The following is a 24,977-nucleotide window of genomic DNA, read 5'->3' as shown; positions in this document are numbered from 1 at the left end:
TGGTATGGACAACTTATTTAAACTGTTGGGGCTTTATTATTTCATGCAGATCATCATCTCGGACCTGCATTTATTATTCATTTTGAACTGCAGCTATAAATACTACACAGACTTTCACATTGAAATACTATATCATATACTATACTGAAATACTGTGTATGTATATAGGTATGGGGATGATAACAATGTATAACATTTTGATATATACACAACGAAAATGAGGAGGGGGGAATAGTCATACTAATTGTGAATAGTCTTCTATGGAGTATTAATAATAGACCCCAAACTAACAGTCACTAGTGTGCACGTCTCTGTGACTCTTGGTAACGCCAATATTTGTCATCAATAATAAAATGACTTTCGCGGATTCTGCCTGCTGGTCTGAGAGACATGTGTAAGAATCAGCACCTCTTTTTAGCTCTGAAATGTATAGGCTACGGACAGAGTGGCAAGGGGGGGGGATACGCCATAAATAAATAAGAAGTTCGTCCCGTGGAGACTACAGGCTTTTTTTTGTTATGTTAATTGACTAAATTGTGTAAAATATCTGAAAAAGGAAGGGGTGGAGAGGAGAATTTTTTTTTCTTCTTGCTTTCTTTTTTTTTTTAACCTAATGTACATTTGGTGGTGGGGAGGCACCTGGGGGTTCAGTGTTTGCAGGTTCTGGACTAGACTTTTGTGGAGTCCCCTACTCTCATTTAATGAAAATGGACTTAATAAAAGCAGGGGTACATTAGAATACCTATCAAATTAACCTCATTGTATCTCCTGTTTTTATATGTAGTATATATATTTCCTATGTGGAGGCCTGTATTAGAGTGTGAAGCCATATGCCACTGCACTATCTGAGCTGCCATAAATCAAGACCTGGCCCCACTTATCACCAATACTTTAAGTCGTAGTAAAAGCGTTGAAAAGAAAAAGATTCCTTTATCCTCTAGATTGATTTTGTTAAAATTTTCTTTCATTTTTTTTTTGTCTTCCTCAGCTGAAGAGCGTGGGGCCCAAGCTTGTCCCATTCTTCAAAACGGTGGCCATATTTTTTGTCCTGTTTGGAATGGAGGAGAAACCTTCCATCTTCTTCTGCATCGTGAAGTGCCTGCCGATCTTCTCTCTCATTGTGTTTGTGCTGCTTCACGGCATGAGCTTTGATGAGTGTTACAGGTACTCCAGGCGGATCCTGGTAGGCCTTATCTTCTCTGTCATGGGAGATGCCCTTCTTGTATGGAAGCATGCCTATGCCAACCTCGAGCTAGGCCTTCTCTGCTTTGCTGTCGCCCAGACAAGTTATGCCCGAGCTTTCGGATGGAGGCCTTTCAAGCCGTATGCAGGATCTGTGTTCGTGGCCGTTGGGCTGTGCGTGTACTGCTACTTACAATCCTACCTGACTGGCATCATGGTCTACCTGGCACCTTTCTACATCACCCTTATATGCACCATGGCTTGGCGTGCTGTGGCCCGTGTCCAGATCTACGATGACCTCTGGACGTGGACCAAACTGTGTGGCTGCGCTGGCGCTGTCTTCTTCCTCACTTCCGACATGGTCATTGCTGTCAACATGTTTGCGTTCTCAGTGCCCTTCGCTCACCAAATCGTCATGCTGACCTACTACGCTGCCCAGTTTGGAATCTCCCTATCTGTGGTGGATAGCCAAGCCGATGAGCTAATAAGGGTACAGAAGAGGCAGTAGACTTAAGTTACTGTTCCCCACATCTGATAAACACACAGCTCCCTTGACTTGTAAATACAGTCATTTCATAACGTAATAATGAAGTAGGTAGAAGTACTTCAGATGTACAACAGAGAAAAAAAAATTCTGGTTGAACAAAAATATGTACTGAAAACAAATGAAACAGAGTTGGTTACAAGTCTTTGCATTTTCTGTCACATATTTGCACAAAGAGCTGAAGGAATTTTTATTTATCATAAATAAATTTTCAGGTTTTAAACATTATGATAATTAAAGCGTTGCTGCTAAAATACTGAAAATTTGTATACACTATCACCAATGTTAAAGGTATCAAGACATTGTAGATGTCTTCAAAAAATAACATATCAATAAAAATTGTTTACATTTGTTCTGTTTATTTATTGTCCTTAAATATAGGAAAATAAAACAAGGCAAAACACATGAGCAATATTTTTTGTTACTTTATATAACAACTTTATATCTATGGTTGACCCTACTAATGTTGTCTTCTCTTATGGGTACTTTTTTTTTTGTTTTAATTGGGAGAGGCAGGTCGTTGTGCTAACCACCTTGCAAACTATTTCCCTCAAATATTTGACATTTAATGTGCCACCTCTACCTTCAAGTTTCAGTGTTTTATATGCTTGAACAGACAAAAGAATTTCATATTTCTGACAAATATGCTGTCAAAACTATTTTCTTTGGGTTAACACATATATATTATATTTTGCAGTTTTTGAAACCTATCAATTTAAGGGTTTTTTTTTATTTCAGTTATGTCGTTCAGAATCAAAATGTTAATCTTTTTATAAAAACTTTTGTCATTGACATGTTTTAGTCCACATTGCTTGCAAAATTTTAGTCATTGACATGTATTAGGGAAAAATGCTTGCAAAGTTTTTGGTTTCTCAAAAGAATAAAAAACGTTTACCATACTGCTCCTTGTATCTTGCAGACGTGTCTGAAACAAAAAATTGAGCACTTCCATTTTTTTTTGTAATTTTCCATATTTATTACACTTTTGGTGTAAGGATGATTATATTTATATTAAGAACAGGAGATGTATCTTGCCTGATGGGGCTAATACTTTGTGATATGAAAATTAATTCTACGTTGAGTCTCATTTTGTTTGTTTTGAATTGTATTAATTTTTCATGAATGACTGTTATTATTATTATGCCAGTAAACCAAGAAAGGAGCCAACAGTCTACTGAGAAGCAATAAGTTATTGGAAATTTGAAATGGACATTCATTTCATTATGATGTTCAGCATCCAGTTTCTTGATTCAAACCAGACATTGAAACATAAAAATCAATAGTATGTTTTTGTTAGTCAATTAAAAATTCACCAGTTGGCATTGTATTTGTAGCATTAGTCACTTTTTATCTCATTTTAGATTGATTAAAAGTTTATCAAATTCTGGTGTTGATTGGTCTTACAGTCAACAAAGCATTGAGGCCAAACATTCAAACTTCTAATTAAATAAATAAAAAAAGTTTTTTTTGTTTTTTTTTCACTATTGCTTTCATTTTTTAGAAATTGGTAGATTGATATCAACCTGGCTTTGGTGTTGCATTCCTACAAAAATATAATTAAAACAAATCTCTTCTGATATATAAGCGTGATCTCACCCCACCCCCAAAAACAAAACAAAATTGATGAAATAGTATTTAAAAAGTTTGGCCATCATAGTTTTTGTGTGATTTTTTTCTGCATATTTTTGGTTTGTCATGGGACATTCAAACTTTAATAATTTATTCCCATAGTTTCAAGTATTATGCTGAATCTGTAAGATTTAGAGACATATACATTTCTATCTCTATATAGTTAGACATTATCTAAAGTACACTAATTGGATTATTGTGTATTGTTTGGCTAATGCTGTTCTTGGTAGAAATAGGTAGAGGTGTATAGCTATAACACTAACAAAAATATTTTGTGATAAAGATGATTAAGCTGGTACTATTTATTGCCAATACTTGGTTTGTACCGAAGTGTTGCAATTTGCAATTGGGCTTATTCTTGATCTATTAAGCATGTGATGTGCGGATACAGACTTTATAAAGAAAAGGCCTCAATCATTCATTGAAGAATACAGGACTTTTGGTCACAAAAAAAATGGCATTTAAGGGCTTCATAAGGAGCAGATATTGTTTCACTGAAGAGGTAGCTTGAAAATTTAAGCAGCATTTCGTTGGAATTAGACTGAACTGCAGACAGTATTTTATAGTCTTTTAAATGCCTAACATGGCTTCACTGTTAAAATATTTCTTTTTTTTTCTTTATATTGCATCTGCTTATTAGTTTGTTTTTTAGAATCAGCTTCAGACTTGGTAAATGGCAAGTTGCTGCTGAGTGTAAATGTTTTTTTTTTCTGCTATTTCTTTATTGATCAGACTCACATCAACTCAGCATGAACCTTCAGTGCATCTCTTCACTTCATTATGTTTCTCTAGTTCTTTGCTTTTCTTGTATTTTTATAATCACCTTTGTCAAAACACATTTTTTTTATGTTTCCATTAAGTGCAAAATATTTTTTTTTTCTTATTTACAATAATAGAAATGTCTCTCTTTTTTTTTTTTTTTTTGAGAATTTAGCTTTTTGCTCTACATGAATGTTTTTCACACCTTTTTATTGCCACATATATTCTCTTGTTTCTTAAATATGTTTTGTGCAAATTTAAATTGTGTTTCTTTGAATTGTTGTAAAAGATTTGTGGTTTTGACAGTATTACTTTTGTAGTCATTTTTTTTTATGTCCTATAAAAAATAATGGAGTACTGTTAGATTTTAAAAAAAACTTTTTTTTTTAATATAAATTTTTTAAAAGCATTATTAGATATTACTTTTTCCATTATACGTTAAGGCTTCATTTAGAACTAACCACAAAAAAGAAAAAAACTTGTATAGAATATAGATTTCTCAATATTCTGTTTTTAGTATTTTTAAATATAAAAGATTTTCTTGTGTAAAATTATCAAGCGGAATTCATGCTTCTCTATGTTGTTAGTATGTAATCAGTGTATAAAAACAAATAAGTGCTTTTTTACTATTGGATATTCTTGATAGGCCTACTTGAGTAGACCACCAAAATGTTTTCTTGTTAACAGCAATCTTTTTTTTTTGTTTGGTGAAAGTCTTCCTTCTATTTGAACATGTCAGCATTGACTACAGTTTGAGCGATATGCTCAAGGTTAAAGTGTTGGAGTAATTATGATCATAAAGCCAGAAATGGGTTAAGGAGCTGGTCAAACATTCTTATGCCACAGTCAAGGGAGGATACAATAAAGTACTCTAGTTATAGATCTGCATTGGTATATTTGTACATTTACTGTTAAAGCTGAAGTTTTTTCTTTTTCATTATTGTTTGATGTACAACTAATAGGTATCATTCTTTTAATTAATTTTTTTTTTGGTGTCTATTTTTACAAATGACATGGTGTCTTTCTATTATTTTGTTTAGTCATGAAAAGCATTAGGACTGGTAGATGCTTCTATAAGAAATTCTAAATTGAATAAAAAGCTTTAAACCATCTGGAGAAATTTTTTACACAAGATTTGAAGAAATATTTCTGAGCTTATTGCATCTTCAGATTTTTTTCTATGTATTGTCTTGACAATACATGGCTGCCTGGTCGTGCGGTTTGCGCGCTGGACTGTCGTTCAGATTAATCGACGGTCGAGGGTTCAAACCCTGCCCGCTCCCATCCCCCGTCGTCCTGTCCTCTGAAGGAACATCCGAAACATGTAAAACAAACAAACAAACAATATTTCTGTATTCAATTGTTAATGTAATCAGCTAAGTAACTTTAAGAAACCTAACCCTTGACTGGTCAGTTTTTGCACAATTGCAAAGAAATTAGTATGTTTCAACATTGTGTTGACAAAAACAATTGTTTTAGCTTCATAAATAGGTCAACTATATTGCCCCTACTTACTGAACGTCTGGCTCAGTATTGGAACTTTTACTTATGCCAGAAACTAGTGTTTTAAACTCCAATAACTTTGTATAAGAGCTTTGTTTTAGCAATAAGCTTAATTGGTAACCAGGTTGTTTTGTTTTATCCTCACTCCCCATTGATCTCAGACAGACAACATCCTACACCACTTTTAAGAAGAACATTAAGACCTGTCTGTTTAAAACTTTTTTAGATTAACTGTCATTTCAGCTCTCGTGTTTTTGTTTGTAATGTTGTTACAGCGCCTTGAGCCTACATTTTGTTTGTTAACAGCGCTTTATAAATAAAATTATTATTATTATTATGTAAAGTGTTAATTCTGGTGACAACCCTTTTGGCTCAGTTGCTTCCCCTTGTTTGTTAAACCTAATGGTTGGTGTAAATGATGTGATAGAATTTCAACAATGCATTATTTGTATAACTTGTAATGTTTTCTGATTATAGTCAATGTTGTAGGCTGATTCAATTTGTCTTTTTTTTTTTCTCTTTCTTATCAACTCACTAATGTACACTATACAAGTTTTAAGATTGGAAATAAAAAAGTTACAAAATATTTTCAAACTTGTTTTTGCTGAGTGAATCAATTGTGCTGTTCTACTATATATATTCTTTAATCTACTAATTTTAGAAGTTTTTATAAGTTAATGTTACAATTTCAATGTGCAGTTTGTAATGAAATCCTAAATGCTGATAGTAGGAGTGTTGGCCTCCTTCAGTCGTAGAAGGACTATGGCTCAACTCAAACACTTTCTCATGTGACTGTGGAGCCCTATTTTAGAGAGACACTCCCTTCTACAAATCGATTGGTACATTGGCTTTGTGCCTGCTTTTCATATTTTGTTCTATCCTCGTGTACCCAAACGAGGAAAGCAGGCATGACGGGACAGCACCTTATTGACTGGGGGCTGCCCAGCTAAAGGCTGTCCGTTGGAATCCCAGGATCTCTCCCACCGACGAAGTGGCCACTGCTCTACATCAATTGAGCATTTGATTAAGCTTATAACCGGTGACTGCCACTTCCCGTGTTTGGCCGATGCCAAAGGCGAAGATGGAGTGTCTTCTCCGCTTTTTGGGGTTAGGGATTTGGATAAGCGAGATGAAAGCCTGGGCATTGTTTATGGTAGGAACGATGTCGCCGACTCAGCAGTTCCCACCTCTCCATGTAGGACCTGTCACATAGTAGGATTATTGGCTACAATATTCATTTAGATACCAATTGTAAAAAATACATTCTTTAGAAAATTAAAAAGATTTTAAAAAAAAAACGAAACAATTTTTCGAACAGGATTTTCACATTTTCCATCAAAGAGAAGAGACAAATTACCGATAACAAAAGCAAACACAAAGGCTATTTGTTTTCTTTGGCTTTGAAATTATGAAATGAAACTTATTAAGATGCCAACTTTCTGATGTAAACTTCACATTGTTAGGCGCTTCCGAGCTGTGTCTTATGTAGATAAGTCGAACGGGGGTAACGCTCAAATAGCGTAATCAAATAACACAGGCAAATGGCCAACAATAGAAGTTAGTCAACGCTGATAGCGAATGTCGAACAAGAAGTTTAATAATAAGGAAGGGAACAGTCGAATGTCGTCAAGCTAAATCTCTACCTTCATAAAAGTGCCTCTCTCTACAGCCGTCAAAAGTATTCAGCTTAAACTTCGCTATTCTTCCTAAAATCCTAGCCTTGTTTTTACTAGTCGCGTCATTGTCTCTAAGACAAAACTTTCCCTTTCTACAAAACAAATAACTAATTCCTAAATCGTGCCATAACATGTAATATTTTGAGTGAGACTGTGGTAGGAATGTACATTTTGCTTTCATTGTTGAAATGTTTGGCTATGTGTATGCACTTGTGTACCAAGCAATCAAGATAATGAAGGTGAGCTTATTTGCGCGACTTAGTCTGTAATCAAACTGGACATAGAATGGCTTTGTCTGACCCTATGGGGCCGATGAATTCCAGTTTCCTTTGCCTCAAAGTGGCACCCTTGGTAGAAACGTCAATTAGTGGAAGCCTATATGCAAACAACTAGTAGCAAAACTGGCCATGATTGATGACGTCATTTTTGGGGGGAACTAACTTTTCAATGCAATTGCATCTGACTTATCTTCAGTCCTAATTCCTAATTAAGCGGTGCATAAACTGAGATTGTTACAATAGTTATTTTTCCTACTCATTAGTTAGAAAGTCGAATTTCTACATTACTGGTGGTTGATGCACATAATATAATGCTTAGTGATGTTAGTATTTGTCAACAGGTGGGATAGAATTTGCCTTGATCTTATAATATGAATCTATGTATTTAAAGTAGCCAAAATACACCGTAATATTAAAGAAAGCGGTAACTATATTAAAAAAATACAAAAACGATTTTGTAGAATTATTTCTCATTGTTTATTATTGTATCATTATTATTTGTGTTATTATAATTATTATAAAAACCCAACACGTTAGAGTTTCATGAAACGCTGTATTGACAGTTGAAGAGTTACATCCCTTTAATAGGTTTCATACTACTGTAATGATTTGAATCGATATGTAATCTTGTTCTTTTAAAGTTTTAATAATATACAAGAAAAAAATATCTAAAAATAAAGAATATAAGAATTTGAAAGAATAAAGTACATCCGTCAACATGTTGTTTCCCAACCAAGAGCCCGTTTGGGCACACGTTGGTTGTGGGCTCGGGCGGGCGGGCGCATTGAACAATTGATCCCTTGACGCGCCCTTGCGGGACATGATTGCCCTGTCACTGCTTTTTCCATGCACCGTTGTCCTCTTCCTGCCATCCTTTATTTCCAGTTTTACTTTGGCAATTTTTTGTCTATTACAAAGTCCTTCTAAAAAAACGTATACACTGTACTCTAAGCTAATCCATTATTACAGAGAATGTGGCTAATGTTAAGCTAGATACTTGAAATGAAATGACAACACGTCCATAATAGAAACCAGTGATGCCCAACCTATTTCAACCCGCGGGCCAAATGACCGAAAAGGTACAAAAATAAAAACGAAAAGAAATTGACCTAAAATAATTTAAATAGAAACCTGTTGATCTAGTAGTGACTTTTTACTCTACCTACATTAAATTTTTTTCCCTTTAAAACTGGCTACTGTCCTGGCTATATTTCTTGACTTACAATGTGAGCAAAATTATAGCTAGCTAGCCAACTATTTACTTTCTTGTCTCTTTTTTTGGTAAACATTCCCATCGATCTCCCAAGCTCTAGGCGAAGTTTAAAAATCTTTTTTTTTATCGCGTCTCAAACCAAGAATGATGTTACATTTGTTTATCTGTTATTAAAAAAAAAAAACAACGGCTACACTATCTTTACAAATCAAATATATTGGAATTAATCGTTCCAAAACAAAAAAAAAAGTAAAGATCCGTTCACTTGTCCTGGTAGATTCTACATTTCCATTCAACTCGTCCGTTTCATAAACGTATAAATGTTTAAGGTAGTGGTGCCAATCCATCAGAGAGCCCTAACGTAGCTAAGACACAGTTCTCAACATTTTTATGAAAGGGTTTTCTATTCTAAGTGCCAATGTTTCTGCAAGCCGGATGGCCCACGGACCGTATTTTGGGTATCACTGATATAAACAAATAAGTAGCTTCTTTAATCAGCCATCTTGGCTCACAGAAGTGTCCCCTATGAATGGGCATAACTTTCCTAGTATATACGGGTACATCTGGAAGGGGGGTAATCTACAATATAATGTGAGTTAACTGATAGGGGTGTGACTTTCCATCAACAGCTAATATTGCACAGCAGTATGTAAAAATGCTGTATAACAAGTCGGGTCCTTTCGGCACTTCCAACGGCCTATTTGAGTACCAGCCCTTCGGGCATTTGCCCGATATATAGCCAGCCCGCTCATGTTCGAAAGGCATTGACGGTGTACTATTTTTTCACAGTTCGGTAAACGTTTGTAATAATACAAAGGTGAAAATGCCCTAAGACATATCTGTATGTACATAATATGTATTTGTTGTTCGGGCTACTTGCTAGGAATTCAGGGCCGCCTTAGGCATAGGCAAACTGGGCAGCCGCCTAGGGCCTCCGATTGGTCGGGGTTTCGCATAGGACTAAAAATATTTTTTTTTACAGAAAAAAACAGCGAAAGTTGGATCAAATCTCAAACATAACAAAGCTCCATTACTATATGTTTGCTAGACTATCTCATAAGTTTTTATCATGACTCAATGCTTATTAACGAAAGTTCATATTTGTTGGCTAGAATGTTTCGAAATTATATTGTTGATTTCGATATACAGATGTTGCTGTTTTTTTTTTTTATTGAGGGATTTTATTTTTTCGTTGTTTATTTTTAATTTTCATTTGGGGCCACCAAAGTCATTTCGCCTAGAGCCTCCAATGACCTAAGGCAGTCCCTGCTAGGATCATTGGATAATAACGCAAATTGTTAATTGTCTTGAGTCTTCAAAGCTTTCAGATTAAGTAGTCTTTAGAGTGAACTCTTTATCTCCTAAATTCAATTAATTTTTGGTTTTGTAAACTTTAAGTAGTGTTATATACAAAGAGCATGCATTCTTCTATAATAATATATTTAATTTAACATTTTCAGATTATATTAAAAAAAGTATTGAAGTTTAATCCTAACAGGGTAGTGAAACACAAATGAGCAAAATGAATAATTCCATCGGAACGTGGAAAATAATAACGGAGAGAAAGTTAATTTTTATCCTGTTCCTTACTAACTTGTTCTTCTGCTGGTATATTTAGGAAGCTAAATATGGGGAAAAAAAACTTTAAAAAAACTATATTAAGTGTAGTTGTATAAATTAGTTTGGATCAGTCATGTAATTTAAATTGGAAATAGATCTAGACTAACAATAATAAATATGTGCGATTAGAAATTTTTAAATAAAGCTTATATCAACTCACTCAGAGCTCAATATTCAACTTATACGACCACATCTATTAAAGGACGATTTCTTTCAATTGTTCAAGATACCAAACAAAATAATTAATTACCAATAGTCAATTATCTAATTTGTTAATTTTTTTAAATTGATTCTTATGTTGTCAGGTAAAAGAAATTATTGTGCAAATTTTCAGCTTGATCCGAGAATGAGTGTGGAAGAAATAACGTGTACAAACTTTGTATCAGACAGACAGGCAGAGTGAGTTGATATCAGCTTTGTAAAAGAACAGAACATGATGTTTAAGCATAGTGCATTACAATATACAAACATTTAAATTGAAATTTCATACAAAGAGAGGTAACCAAATTCAAAGTTTTAAACTTTTTTTTATGAGAGTTGCTTACCTTCAGAGATGTCTGAGGCATTGCTACACTGGCAAGAAACAGAAGAATCAAAGCTCGAAAGCTGAGGAGAACAGTGGTGTCAGTACACAGTTGGGGTCTGTCAGATTCGTGAACATTGTGGTCCAATGGTAAAACACCCTGCTGCAGAAGCAAAAGTTTTATTTTATAAAAATCGCTTAAGACATGTTTTACAAATCAAAGAAGAACATATATCTAAAATACTATTTAATTTTGATTTGGCCAATATTAGAATATGCTTCCATTTTTTGAGTCTGAGAAATGTTGCCCGGGGTATTAACATACAACATATAACATGCGGGAAAAAATACTACAATGGAGGTAATATTTATGTTAAAATAAAACCCCTTTTTACTTGATTACCACCCTTGTATTTATACTACTACTAAATATTTTTATAATAATATTATGGATAATTAGAAAGGAACGAGTATTATGGCGCTGCCAGGGTCGAGTTTCGTTAAAGGGAAACAATATTCATCGTAGTCTCTTTGTCAGTTTCCACTGAGGAATTTTCTGGTGATGTGGCAGGTCTGCAGCAGTACCGCCCTCTGAAGGCAACGAGAATGTTCCTAGGAATGTTAAGGGCCTTGAGGGTATCTGTGAGGTCAGTTGTTATTATCCCCTCGGTTGATATAACATAAATAACAATAGGGTATATTGTTGTTCCATAAACGCTTCGGTTCCCATATTTTCGTTATTTTTTTAAATTATTGTTATTATTGTAATGAAGGTTAAAAAAGATTCACAATTGTTCTTGTTTTAAATAATTTCATTAATATCAGGATTCCATAACTTTTCATTTATCATAACACCTAGGTATTTGACATCAACTAAGACATCTTGAACTATTCAGATCCTCGTAAAATATGTCTCCCTATACCACCGCTGACGTGAACAATATTTGTACAAGTATGGATTAACGTCTGGTGTATAGAGCCAGAGGCAAACCTATCCACATATATTTGTTTGTCTAGTTTATCTTTGATTCAAGTCAATATGTTATTACGAGCTACAGAGGATACCACTCGATGTCAAGTGTCCACACCCCATTTATCTTTGATTCGGTCACTCGATGTCAAGTGTCCACACCTCATGGACCGTTTCAATGCCCTTTGTTTTGGCACATGCGACTTCCTAGTATTTCAAACACTGCTTGTCATCTGCTCCACACAATGGCCTGGGTCACGAGGTTAATTGCCACGGTACAACACTCGGCCCTCCTCCCCAGCCCCAGCCCTGGCACTCGGACCTTACCGGCCAAAACGTTCGCGCTTATCTTTAACCCTTAGATTGCTTGCAAATTCGTTGACCATCTTGTGTTCATTCACTGAACATTGTGTTGATACAGTGAACAATGTTTTGATCATCGTGTTAAAACAGTCACTTTCGACAACAAACGCCCTCGTTAGTGAGACATGTATAGCGATGTATCATTACGTTTCACTACCATAAACAGTTTATTTCAGCAATCACTGTGTATCTTTTCAATAATAAAAATAAAACAATAATAACTGAAGTGTCATGTCTAAATCAATTTTATTTGAAATTCATAATTACATATTATCGTTATTATATACTTAAATTAGCTGAATATAATATAAATTTAACTGGCCAATGTATGTAATTAAATAATAGTGTACAGGGGAAGGAAATATGTGTAGAAATATGTGAACTTATGTTTGTAAGATGAATGGAATCTTATGTGTGCGAAAATAAAAAAAAGCAATATTTATGAATTTATTTTATTAAAAAAGCATTATCTATCTATCTATCTATCTATCTATCTATCTATCTATCTATCTATCTATCTATCTATCTATCTATCTATCTTAATTGTTTTATATGTGTCGTGTCTTTCTTTAAATTTGAAGACTATTACATGGGTATTTATCTATATCATTTTCTTTCGTATATAATTTTAAAAAGTAATAATTAGGGCCTATACTATAATTCCTCATAAATGGAAAGGCCAGATAGGCCAATGGAAGTTGAATTTTTTCATCTTTATAATAATAATGCCAGAAAATTCCACCGCGGACACCGTTAAGAGGACTACAATGATTTTTTTTTATCCTCTTACGAAGCTCGACCCTGGCAGTGCCTGAGAATGAATATTAGATTGTTTATAAAATAATCAGGGCCGGTCTTAGGCATAAACAAACTGGGCAGCTGCCTAGTTTCTCCGATTGGTAGGTCCTCGCAAAGACGTTGATAACTTATTAGATAATATAATGGGATAAGGAGAGCCTGTAATGTAACATGCCCAGATGGTAGGTACGAAATGTAATGGCTTCTGTGATACAACACCTTTGACCGGATGTGTCCGCTTTTATCAACAAGAACAACTTGACAAAGAGGACGCTTCCTAATTTTCTTAGACATAATCTTCATTTGGCCCGTCTCAATCCGGGATGAGAAGGGAAGAAGGTTTGAGTGGGGGGGGGGGGGGTTGTGACCCACATCCTATAAAAACTCAATGGCTAAAGATAATCTACCTAGCACAAGCGAAAAAAAAACGCAATGGAGATAGGGGGGGGGGGAGGATATTACAACAATAATGTAGCCTAAAGACTATTTGATTTAAATGTTATCTTTTTGATAAACTAAGAGCAGAAACTCATTCCATCCCTCCATGATGTGAATTAAGTTCTCCGTTGTGTTTGGATTTCCGTAACTTGCCAAGCTTTCCCTTATCAACTTTCATTTTTCTCCAATGCTCCGCCCCTTTTTATGACGACATTTAGAATCGAAGGTGGCCAATGTTATTGCGACATAATCTATGCAATAGAAAAACGTCAAGTTGTTTTTCGCCAGCGTGTACAGCCCGGGGCGGATCTAGAGTAGGGTAGTTTATTTATTGTCTTTCTTAAGGGTTAGGGTTCAAGCACACATTGAAAAAGTATCCAAAAAGTATGAGCCGTGAATAGGACGTCGTGTCCACTTGTCCAGTACAATGAGAGCCACGTCCTCGTGTATTTTACCGGCCTTTATGTTTGGATTAATGCCTGATGTATGGGTGTGTGTATGTATGTGTGTATGTATGTATGTATGTATGTATGTATGTATGTATGTATGTATATTTTTATGTATGTATGTATGTATGTATGTATTTATGTATGTATGTATGTATGTGTATGTATGTATGTATGTATGTATGTATGTATGTATGTATGAATGTGTGTATGTATGTGTGTATGTATATATGTATGTATGTATGTATGTATGTATGTATGTATGTATGAATGTGTGTATGTATGTGTGTGTGTAAGTACGTATGTATGTATGTATGTATGTATGTATGTATGTATGTATGTATGTATGTATATTTTTATGTATGTATGTATGTATGTATATTTTTATGTATGTATGTATGTATGTATGTATGTATGTATGTATGTAAATATGTATGTATGTATGTATGTATGTATGTATGTATGTATGTATGTATGTATGTATGTATGTATGTATGTATGAATGTGTGTATGTGTGTATGTATATATGTATGTATGTATGTATGTATGTATGTATGTATGTATGTATGTATGTATGTATGTATATTTTTATGTATGTATGTATGTATGCATGTATTTATGTATGTATGTATGTATGTATGTATGTATGTATGTATGTATGTATAACAGTAGGACATCCCAGAGCAGCCAAGTTAATATAAGGTAATCAAAATGTGAGAAACAAAAGATTATACTCAATAGAATAATGCTCTATCCTTTACTTTGTACTATATGGTCCATCTAATAAAATATTGTAGGCCTACGTATGTATTGTTACTGGAAACATGCACCAAGTGTAATTAAATTGTTGTGTTTAACTATAGAATAATTTTCTCCTTAACATAAATGTAAGGCTAAATTGATAAGCTACATTTTACCCTTAAAACCAATGCGTAAAATAATTCAGTGTCTGTACAACTTATTCTAAAATATTATCTGCATGTTAAAAGTCTACATGGTATTATGAACTACAGAGGATACCATATGGTGGAATATTAACAAATATTGTAGAGTAGGATATCTAATAGTTTGCGAGTATTTATATATATATATATATATATATATATATATATATTAATAGTGTATTAATAAGTGTGTTTAGGACTATTATACTAGTCTCGAATTTAATACATGTATAAGACCTAGAAGCAGGGCCGGCTCTAACAATTGCGGGGCCCTATGTGAAATTGATCGAGCTGGGCCCAGTCTGGGTGGGATAAGAATAATAAGTGAAAATTTAAGATTTGAATTAGAAAATAAATTAGTCTTTGCATTAATTTTTATTAAATGCTATCTGGCAATGCCATTTTTTTCCTATCGCGCGTAGGATTGGCGTTTATCATATTGAAAGGCAAACTAAAATGACAGTTTTGTCTATTTTTCTAGAGATTTTTTACGAGTTTTCAGTAGATTTTAATAATTTCAGATTTTCAGGAACTCCTAGAAAATCAGGAGGCCACGAGAACCCTGTTATAAATTATAATTATTGAATTTAATAATTTATACCTAGCATTGGTGCGGGGCCTATTGCAGCCGCATAAGTTGCAGTGGCCTAAGACCGGCCCTGGCTATAAGTGTAGGTCTATATTAATACATGTTGTTATCAAATAAATTAGAGATATTTCTTCAAGCGAGAAGTTAACTACACCTTATTTAATACACATATTTAAACAAAAATAAATATAGTTATTCATTAATACACAAATCTAGATCTAAATCAGTATTCTACACATTGAAACAATGTGTTTGATTTTCCACTGGGTTGTTTGGTATTACTACATTTCAAGTACTTTCATAGGCCTGTTGCCAGCTGTGAATGAGATATAAGACGTACCCAAATATCACCTTCCCCTCCTCCGCCCACTCCCTCGTACAAAAAAAACTTACGTCTTTCATTCAGATTAAATGAACAATGTGCAGGGGGCTCAAATATGTTTCTCCCCCACACAGATCTAAAATTATGGCTCCACCATTCACCCCTTCTCCAATATGGTCAACATGCCTATCCTTCTGGACAATAGATTCACGGGCGACGCTCTTCTAGATCCTATTTAAATCTATAGGCCTTCTTTTGTTTTTCCGCGGCCAATCACGTGACACATATTGTCCTCATACGAGAAGATTCAAATAGTAAGTAATCAAAAAACAATGTTTGGAAAAAGGGAAAAGGGGGGGGGCGCGTTTGGATGATAGCCTTCATTTTGTAGTTAACCAATGGAACTTTAGTTTACGATTTCTTGGCCATACGAAACTCCAAACGCCTTGACTGATACACATTTCTTTCATATCGGAAGTATATGTCATTTAGAAGTAGTTCTTTACCGACTTAGTCGATCTATAACTTTGTTTCATTTGGAGATTGATCCGTAGGAACTTGGTGATTCTTTCATTAGACTTACTATTTTGGACTTTATGATTTTTCGAGCCTTTGGATTAGTCTTTTTCCTTTTAATTCACATGATGTCCAAAGCATTAGTAGCCCATTTGCTTGGAGTCGAGTACGACAATAAAGTTCTTATGGATAGATACCCGACCAAAGTTCTTAGGATGAAAAAGAGTTTAGACAACTCTGTAAAAAAAGCTTTGAAGATGGTTTTCAAGGAAGACTCCGCAGAAGGTCGAAAAGCTTTACGCCATTTCGTCAAAGAGGTTAACATTTTGTCCAAGCTGAATCATCCACACATCGTTATTGTCGACTCAGTGGCCACCCTCCCAAAGTTCAACTGCATCCTCATGCCGTATTACGATGGAGGAAACCTCACTCAGATTCTACCTTACTTGAACTGGCATGTAAGTGATCATTACTTGGTGCAGCTCTGCTCGGCTCTGACCTACCTCCGCTGGAAGAACATCGTCCACAGAGACGTCAAGACAGACAATGTGCTTCTCAATACTAATCATCACATTGTGCTGGCTGACTTTGGACTTTCCGACGTCCTGCCTCCTGGACAAAGCATGATCAAACATATTAAAGGTACCATATATTACATGGCACCAGAACAGAGCAACAGTGTTCCGTACGATGGTTTCAAGGTAGGTTTGCATTGCTTACTATCTATCTATCTATCTATCTATCTATCTATCTATCCATCTATCTATCTATCTATCTATCTATATATCTATCTATCTATCTATCTATCTATCTATCTATCTATCTATCTATCTATCTATCTTATCTATCTACCTGTCTATCTATCTATCTATCTATCTATCTATCTATCTATCTATCTATCTATCTATCTCTCTCTCTCTCTCTCTCTCTCTCTCTCTCTATATATATATATATATATATATATATATATATATATATATATATATATATATATATACATATATATATATATACATATATATATATATATATATATATATATATATATATATATATATATATATATATATATATATCTGTCTGTCTATTCATACTCGATAAGAAAAGAATGAGAAATAAAACAATAAACTTGGCATTATGTTAAGCATTTACATTGTCTCTATTTAGTATGTTTGATGTGTCCGGCTTGAACACAAATCTATATTTTCATACTTGAGCATATATTATGCTTTGATACTATAATTTTTTTTATTTTATCTTATTACATTTCATCTGGGGCATAGGCCACCAGAAAGCCTCCACCAGGCATCTCGAGTCTTATTCTACTGTCCCCATATCTTAACAATCGGCTTGGCATCTGCTTCCAAATAGCTGCGCAATGTATTTCTGGGCCGTCTCCTCTTCCTTTTTCCTAACGGGTTCTGTTGAGGGCTTGCCTTATGTTGGATGCAGCCTTGCGAAGGGTGTGGCCTATCCATCTCCAGAGGGATATCTACTTCATTGGGCTGCTGCTTTTTTCTTCTTCGCCACAGTTCCTCATTCGAGATAGTGTCTAGTTAGTGTTCAGTTATTGATTATTCTTTTTTTTTTCCATGGTTCCTTCATGTATTCTGTTAGGCTTGCTCGAGCTTTACCAACGCAATATCATAAATGATTAACCGATTAAACCATTATCACTAACTGGTAAGATTTGTCACATTTAGTCTTGTCATTTAATTTAGTTAAATTAAATCTGTTGATAATACAATGCAATGAAAAAAAAATCTAATATACTTACATGAGTTTTGACCTCCTTCTATAATTTTTGGAGATGTTAACAAATAATTTAAAAATAGTTGTACGTTTTAGACTTCGCCTAATATTTGATCAAACGTAGGCCTAAAACGATAAATGTCCCTGTATAAATACATTTTTTCTACGTTTGTTTTAAAAAGCTGTCACTGAAACACTTTAAAACCGTATTTACTCTTTTACTTTCATTTGTATTAGATAAGCTAGTTGATATATCGCTGTTATTACGTCATTATGACATTATTGTGAAAGAAAAATAATCTTAATTATTAATCGTGAACATTCACGTCTAGTAGTTGGTCGGTATGTGGCTATTTCGATTGTGGCTACTCAAATTGACATGAGCTAGGCATATCTTTTATTCAGTAGGCCTACACCAAACGAAGAGTTTGTACAAAAAGAAAGAACAAATATGTAAATAGAAAACAAGCCTAGTCTTTGGTCTACCTCAGAATGATCCGTTGTGACAACATTAAGAAACTAGAACAGACACAAAATAGAACAGTGAGATTCATAACAAACGAATATTCACATTTGACTAGAGTAACACCTTTAGTAAAATCACTAAATTTAGAAAGCCTTCAGGACAGAAGGCTCAAAAGTAAAGTAGCAATTATACATAAAACACTGAGCCATAATCTTCAAATACAAAAACAAAATTTAATAAAATACTCAGAAAGACACAAAGATAAAGGCATATTCCTCGTCCCATATGCTAGGACTAATTTGTACAAATGATCCTTCTTCCCTAGTGCTATTAGAGCTGAGCTAGCCAGGAAAACCAGTGACTTGGCAGAATTTAAGTCATTGGTTAATATGCATGACTGAATGCATGACGCGTAGGACTTAATCATCTTCTTTTTTGAAGTAACGTCTGTATCATATAAGATAAGATAAGACAAATACTGTATCTCAGGATTGAAAGACAGCGCATATTCATTTGGAATTTAGATTCACATTGACAACTTTTACTTTCTCTCTATTTTTTTGTCTGTCTTAAAATTATTTTTTTTTACCAGTTGTTTCGATGGTCATCAGGACATGAAAGTGTCCTCAGCTTCTTAATACTGATAGAATGAGACTTAATAGTTAATAGTGAAATTTCTGTCTAGGTTTCTGAAGATAGTTAGAAAAGCCGTTTAATATCAGACTACGTTTTGTATTATCATTATGTTGTTGTTTTTTAAATTTATTCTTCAGTCTGACATGTTCGCCCTGGGAGTAATACTTTGGTGCATGATCATGAGAATGGATGTTATACTGTTCAAACCGGAGCAGCCCTTGGTAGAAATCGTCAAAAGCACAACCTCCCTATCTCCTATTGACAGGTTAGTCAAAACTCTTCATGGCAAAAAGTTACATTAAATGAATGGCATGTCAGCGGGATTTGGTAAAGTGCAAATGGGTGTTGTTGTAAAGCTTATTGGGGGGGGGGGGGGCGGGAGAGGAAAAAATTCACGCTATGTAAAAAAAGTGGGGTGGGGGGTAGAGACGGTAAGAAATAAACTTTTATTATGGCTGGAAACAAAAACTATGGGTGTCTAATATTTTTATCCTTTTGACAGTACGTTTTATTTTTCTATAATTTTGATCACCATTTCTATAAAACTTACTATGTATGCCTTCATGTTATTTCTCCCATTTCCCATTCTCGGATGAAGTTAAAATTTTTCACAATTATTTATTGCCCCTAACAAAACATGAATCGATAATTATTAAGGTAAATACATTTTACAATGCTGATATAAATGGTTGCCTGGTTTTTATGGTATGCGCGCTGGACAGTCTTTCGGTCTTCTCGATAGTCCCGGGTTCATACCCTGCACACTGCCATCCCTCATCATCGTGCAGGAGGTTTGGAGTAGGGAGTAGATTATCTTCAACTCTGACCGAACATTTGAAACATGTCAATCTAACAAACAAAATGTACAGTTCTTCCATTTACATGAGCTTTGTTTGTTTAATAGTAGTTTTTTAAAAAAATATTTTGCTTTTTATTGACTATAGTTAATGTCTAAAAGTCAAGGGGAGATTTAGAGGATTAAACCCAAACAGGACTTCCTTAGCAGTTCAGTGTTCAGAATATGTTTTCAACTATTATAAATAGAATTAGTTTTCATAAAGCATGCAGAGTTGGGAGACGCGGTGGCTGAGTTGTAAAGTGCTTGGTTTCCGAACCGAGTGATCCCGAGTTCGAGTCCTGATGATTTTAATTTCAGGTTCTCTAAGGGGGCCTCTTAGTCCACTTAGCTCTAATGGGTACCTGACATTAGTTGGGGAAAAGTAAACACGGTTGGTCATTGTGCTGGTCAGATGACCTCAAGGTCTGAAAGGGGTATTTTACTTTACTTTTACACAGAGATGATAAAAGTCAAACAAACAATTAGCTAAGTTTGACACCTAAGTCCTTTATATTATTAACGTTTTCAAAAAAACAACAACAACCAATTCTGTGCCACATGAAAACATATCACGAGGTCCTTCTCCATATAAGGTGTTAGCACTTGTGGAGTTTATGCTTCTTTACAGTCCTGCGCTGCCTCGGTCATGTTCGCCGGATGGAGGACAATCGCATCCCAAAAAATCATTCTCTACGGGCAACTCGCGTCTGGCTCAAGAAAAACTGGTCGCCCCCCCACCTCCGTTACGTGGATGTGATAAAACAGGATTTAAAATCAGTGAACATTGATACTGACCATTGGGAAGACATAGCCTTAGACTACACTAGTTTGAGAGAGACTATGACCAAGAAAACAGCGAGAAAACATGGGCCTCAGCTCTGGAAGAAAAGCGTGCCATACGGAAAAATAGGCAGCTCCTCTACCACCAAAAGCGAAAGCCAACTCGACCTGCAGTATATATGGATGGGAGTGTCTCTCCAAAATAGTGCTCCACAGCCATATGAAAAGATGTTCGAGATGAACCAGAGTCGTTCTACGACTGAAGGAGGCCAATAGAGATGGAATCACTTAATGAACTAAGAAAAAATGTTTAGTTTCATGTAGGTCAGTGCTTATTTTTTTTTTAAATCCGTCTTCTTCATTGAATTCATTTGATTGTGGTTTCTCATTTCAGTAACATTCTTTGTGGCCTGCTGGAAATGAACCCTGATGAAAGATGGTCCATCACGACTTTGGTGAACTCACTGAGTGGCTTCCCGCGTTTTGCAACTAAAGTACAACCGTTTAAAGGTATAGATCCAACTAAATCTATACGTCTAAATGACCCAAATATATCCAATATATGTGAGAATATATCCAATGATTTTGAAATGATAATTTGTTGTTTTCATTTCTTTTTTTCAGAGAGAGGTTTGCTTTGATCCTTATGAAGGCGGTCAGAGAGCAGTCTCCCAACTACGTATAGAATGTGTGTGGCTTTAAAGTTTAAAGATAGTCTTGAAATATGTTGAGAAATTTCTGTTCTGTTATTGGTACTTGATAATTGTCTACTTGACTTAGCGGATACATTGTTTTGCAATGATTATCTTTCCTTGGCGATTCCAGAGAAAATATTTAATGTCATTACACTTTGCTTGTTATGTATTTATTTCACTTTTATATTTGTTAATCATTTAAAGTGATACATTTTAAACATAAAGTAAGAAGCATACTTTGAAAATTGATAGTTTAAACTTATCAGGAATAAAGAATAATTTTATTTTCCCTTAAAGACCGTGGCAGTACCAGAGAATGATAATTAAGTCATTTTTATAATAAAAGAAACTACATAGAAATTTCCCCAAATCTATTTTTAGAGTTCAGTGGAGATTTTCGTCTCTACTTCTGAAGCTTTTGTCCCATTTGAATTTGACCACTTTGTATCCTTAAGTTAAATTAAAAAGACATGTTTTTAAAACAAATCAATTCGCGTAGACAATTAAATATAACACTATTAATTTGAATGTCTGTTTCATTAGGTGTTTGTGTGGAGTGAAGTCGTCCAATGATGGTTTGTAGTGTAACACTATTGAGTTGAATGTTTCATTAGGTGTTTGTGTGGAGTGAAGTCGTTCAATGATGATTTGTAGTGTAACGCTATTGAGTTGAATGTCTGTTTCATTACATGTTTGTGTGGAGTGAAGTCGTTCAATGATGGTTTGTAGTTGCTGTTTTATTGTACGTTACTGCTAGCATTGTTTGTTTAAATATGTTTATGTAACGACAGCCCACACAGAAACTTTCTGACCTTGGAAATGAAATAAAAAGTGTTTCGTGTTTCATTTATTTAGTTATGTCTTTTTTAAAATTATTATTTCCATTGTCTATGTATTACCTTCAATCCATAGACTTATATATTATATCTAGACTGGAAATCGGAAACAATTTCTTATCCGCGATTAATCGATTCACAGACCGGTTCCCGGTCATTTCATCCCCGGTCACTTCACCCCCGGTCACTTCATCCCCGGTCACTTCATCCCCGGTCATTTTATCCCCTGGTCACTTCATCCCCGGTCATTTCATCCCCGGTCATTTCATCCCCTGATATTTTCATCATCTTATCATATTTATCTAACAAATTGTAATTTTAAAAATCATGAAATGAGCAATATTTAATGTATTCATTTTTTATTTAAATGACAAAATTGTAACACGTTAATGTTTAAAAGGAATTAAAGCAAAACTTATACAGGCGACATGATATCCCGAGGATGGGTGAATTCAGCCTTTATTAGAAAAAAAAAAAACCTTATTTCAAGGCTAAAAATGACTCTCCCATTTTCAAGAAAGAGCGATTGAAAAATAAAATAAAGTGAAACATGGTCGTACTTTCACCACACCTTGGTCTTTGATGATAATTTATCAGCGGCACGGTCATAATTATTGTAATCGCACTTCTATCTCTCAAAAGATTTCCACTACTTGCACCACACCTTGGTCTTTGATGATAAGTTATCAGCGGCACGGTCATAATTATTGTAATCGCACTTCTATCTCTCAAAAGATTTCCTCTACTTGCACCACACCTTGGTCTTTGATGATAAGTTATCAGCGGCATGATCATAATTATTGTAATAGCACTTCTATCTCTCAAAAGATTTCCTCTACTTGCACCACACCTTGGCCTTAAGTTATCAGCGGCACGGTCATAATTATTGTAATCGCACTTCTATCTCTCAAATGATTTTTTACTACTTCCACCAAACCTTGGCCTTTGATGATAAGTTATCAGCGGCATGATCATAATTATTCTAATCGCACTTCTATCTCTCAAATGATTTTTTACTACTTCCACCAAACCTTGGCCATCGATCCGGATAATATTATGATATTACAACCCCCACATCCAATAGAAGCGCTATAGCTAAGTACACACCCATATTTACAATATAATATAAACTTTCTCATTAAGAAAACAAAGTGGAAGAGGAAACACTATAAACGCATTAGTAACAAGTCATAAAATGTCAAAAAGCATTCTACATAATCATATTTATATATATAATATTTAATTGGGGATGAAATGAAGTGACCAGGGGATGAAGTGATCAGGTGAGGAAATGACCGGGGATGAAATGACCGGTCTCCTCACAGACCTATATATATATATATATTTATGTATGTAACTCTTTTTCAAACTGTAAGGGAAGTCGCCCCAATCAATCTTTTCTGTCTTAGAAAAGTAATGATCTTATTTAGTTTTCAAAGTTTAGAAATAATGGAAAATCAATAGACTTATATATACTACTCTAGATTGGACATGGAGACTTTTTGAAACTACAAAAAAATGTGAAAATTGATTGAAATAATTCATGTTGATTTTAATCATCTTATGTACATTTCAATAGATTGATTACCTAGATCCTTCTGGATTATGTATCTAAAAATTGCAAAATAATAATTATGAGACTAGAGTACTCTTATTTTTGATGTTCAATTACTAGATCTAGATATAAAAATTAAATTATATGTTACATACGTTAGTGTTGAAAAAGCAACAACTTTACTTCTTATAACTACTTTACAAACGCCATGTTTGATCTTTTAAAAAAATTTTCACGACATTTTTTGTAGTTTTAAAAGATCTCCATGTCCAGCCCAGGATATATCTCTCTATATATGTGTCTATGCTTCAATCATTCATTTAGATTACTTTCACGGACCTATATACTACTCTATCACAGTCTGTGTCTATGTTTGCTAACTTCTGAGCTGAACCTACTGTATGGATGAATCATAAAAGTCGCTCCTTGATTGCTTTGTTTTAAAGAAATACGAACTATATATATTTATGCAAGCGACGGACACTACAATGGCACAAGAAAAAATTATGACCTACAAAAATTAATTATCATGTCCAATACAAGTTACCTCATAATGAAGGCATCGATCAAAGTTAATCTAAACAATTTTCTAGAGCTAAATAATGAGCGAATACAATGCAAACAATTACTAAACTAAAAAATGTCAAGGACGCTTAAATCAACTTAAATTTTGCCAACTAAATAAAAGTTACAAACGAAAACGGTTATGGTGTGACTGAATTGCGCAAAAGTCTTCATTTAATTCCAAAAAAAAACAAAAACATACACAGCATAGCACACCTCTTTTATTCTGTACATCGGATACACAAAAAAATAATTAAAAAATCAACAACGGGGCATTCATCATGGGAGCTGCCATTGTGTATAAAAATAAAATCTGCAATGTTACTTTCCAAAAACCACTACTAATATTGATGGCGATGATTACTTATATTTATGTAGGCCTACTTTTGTGAGTAAATAAACGCTTTTTACAATTTCTTAAAACGAACGAAACTAACAAATGAGCTTATATATCCAGACAGTGGAAGACGGGGTATCGGCCCCTGACATTAGGCGCACCATATGGCCCACAAATTAATTGCCATACGATGTACAAACTAGTG

At 34.4% G+C, this 24,977-nt stretch overlaps 2 protein-coding genes across 2 annotated transcripts in view; both read left to right on the top strand.

Annotated features, from left to right (window-relative positions):
- Positions 1-6,205, top strand: part of LOC129928651 (lysoplasmalogenase-like protein TMEM86A) — a 29,487-nt gene extending 23,282 nt beyond the window's left edge. Inside the window, exon 2 of the mRNA XM_056043762.1 lies at positions 989-6,205. Within this exon, the coding sequence (XP_055899737.1) occupies positions 989-1,690 (702 nt within the window). The 3' untranslated portion in view covers positions 1,691-6,205. The remainder of the gene's footprint in view (positions 1-988) is intronic.
- Positions 6,206-16,233: 10,028 nt separating this feature from the next.
- On the top strand, positions 16,234-22,307 carry LOC106079657 (NUAK family SNF1-like kinase 2). Its single transcript, XM_056044988.1, has 4 exons — positions 16,234-17,014; positions 19,305-19,432; positions 21,180-21,295; positions 21,410-22,307. The coding sequence occupies exons 1-4, from the start codon at positions 16,394-16,396 to the stop codon at positions 21,424-21,426; spliced, it is 882 nt and encodes a 293-aa protein (XP_055900963.1). The 5' UTR covers positions 16,234-16,393; the 3' UTR covers positions 21,427-22,307.
- The last annotated feature ends 2,670 nt before the right edge of the window (positions 22,308-24,977 follow it).

The sequence above is a fragment of the Biomphalaria glabrata genome, chromosome 10 (genome assembly GCF_947242115.1).
Source record: "Biomphalaria glabrata chromosome 10, xgBioGlab47.1, whole genome shotgun sequence".
Classification (NCBI taxonomy): domain Eukaryota; kingdom Metazoa; phylum Mollusca; class Gastropoda; family Planorbidae; genus Biomphalaria; species Biomphalaria glabrata.
Note: the sequence above shows the minus strand (reverse complement) of the source record. Positions and strands in the feature narration are given on the sequence as shown.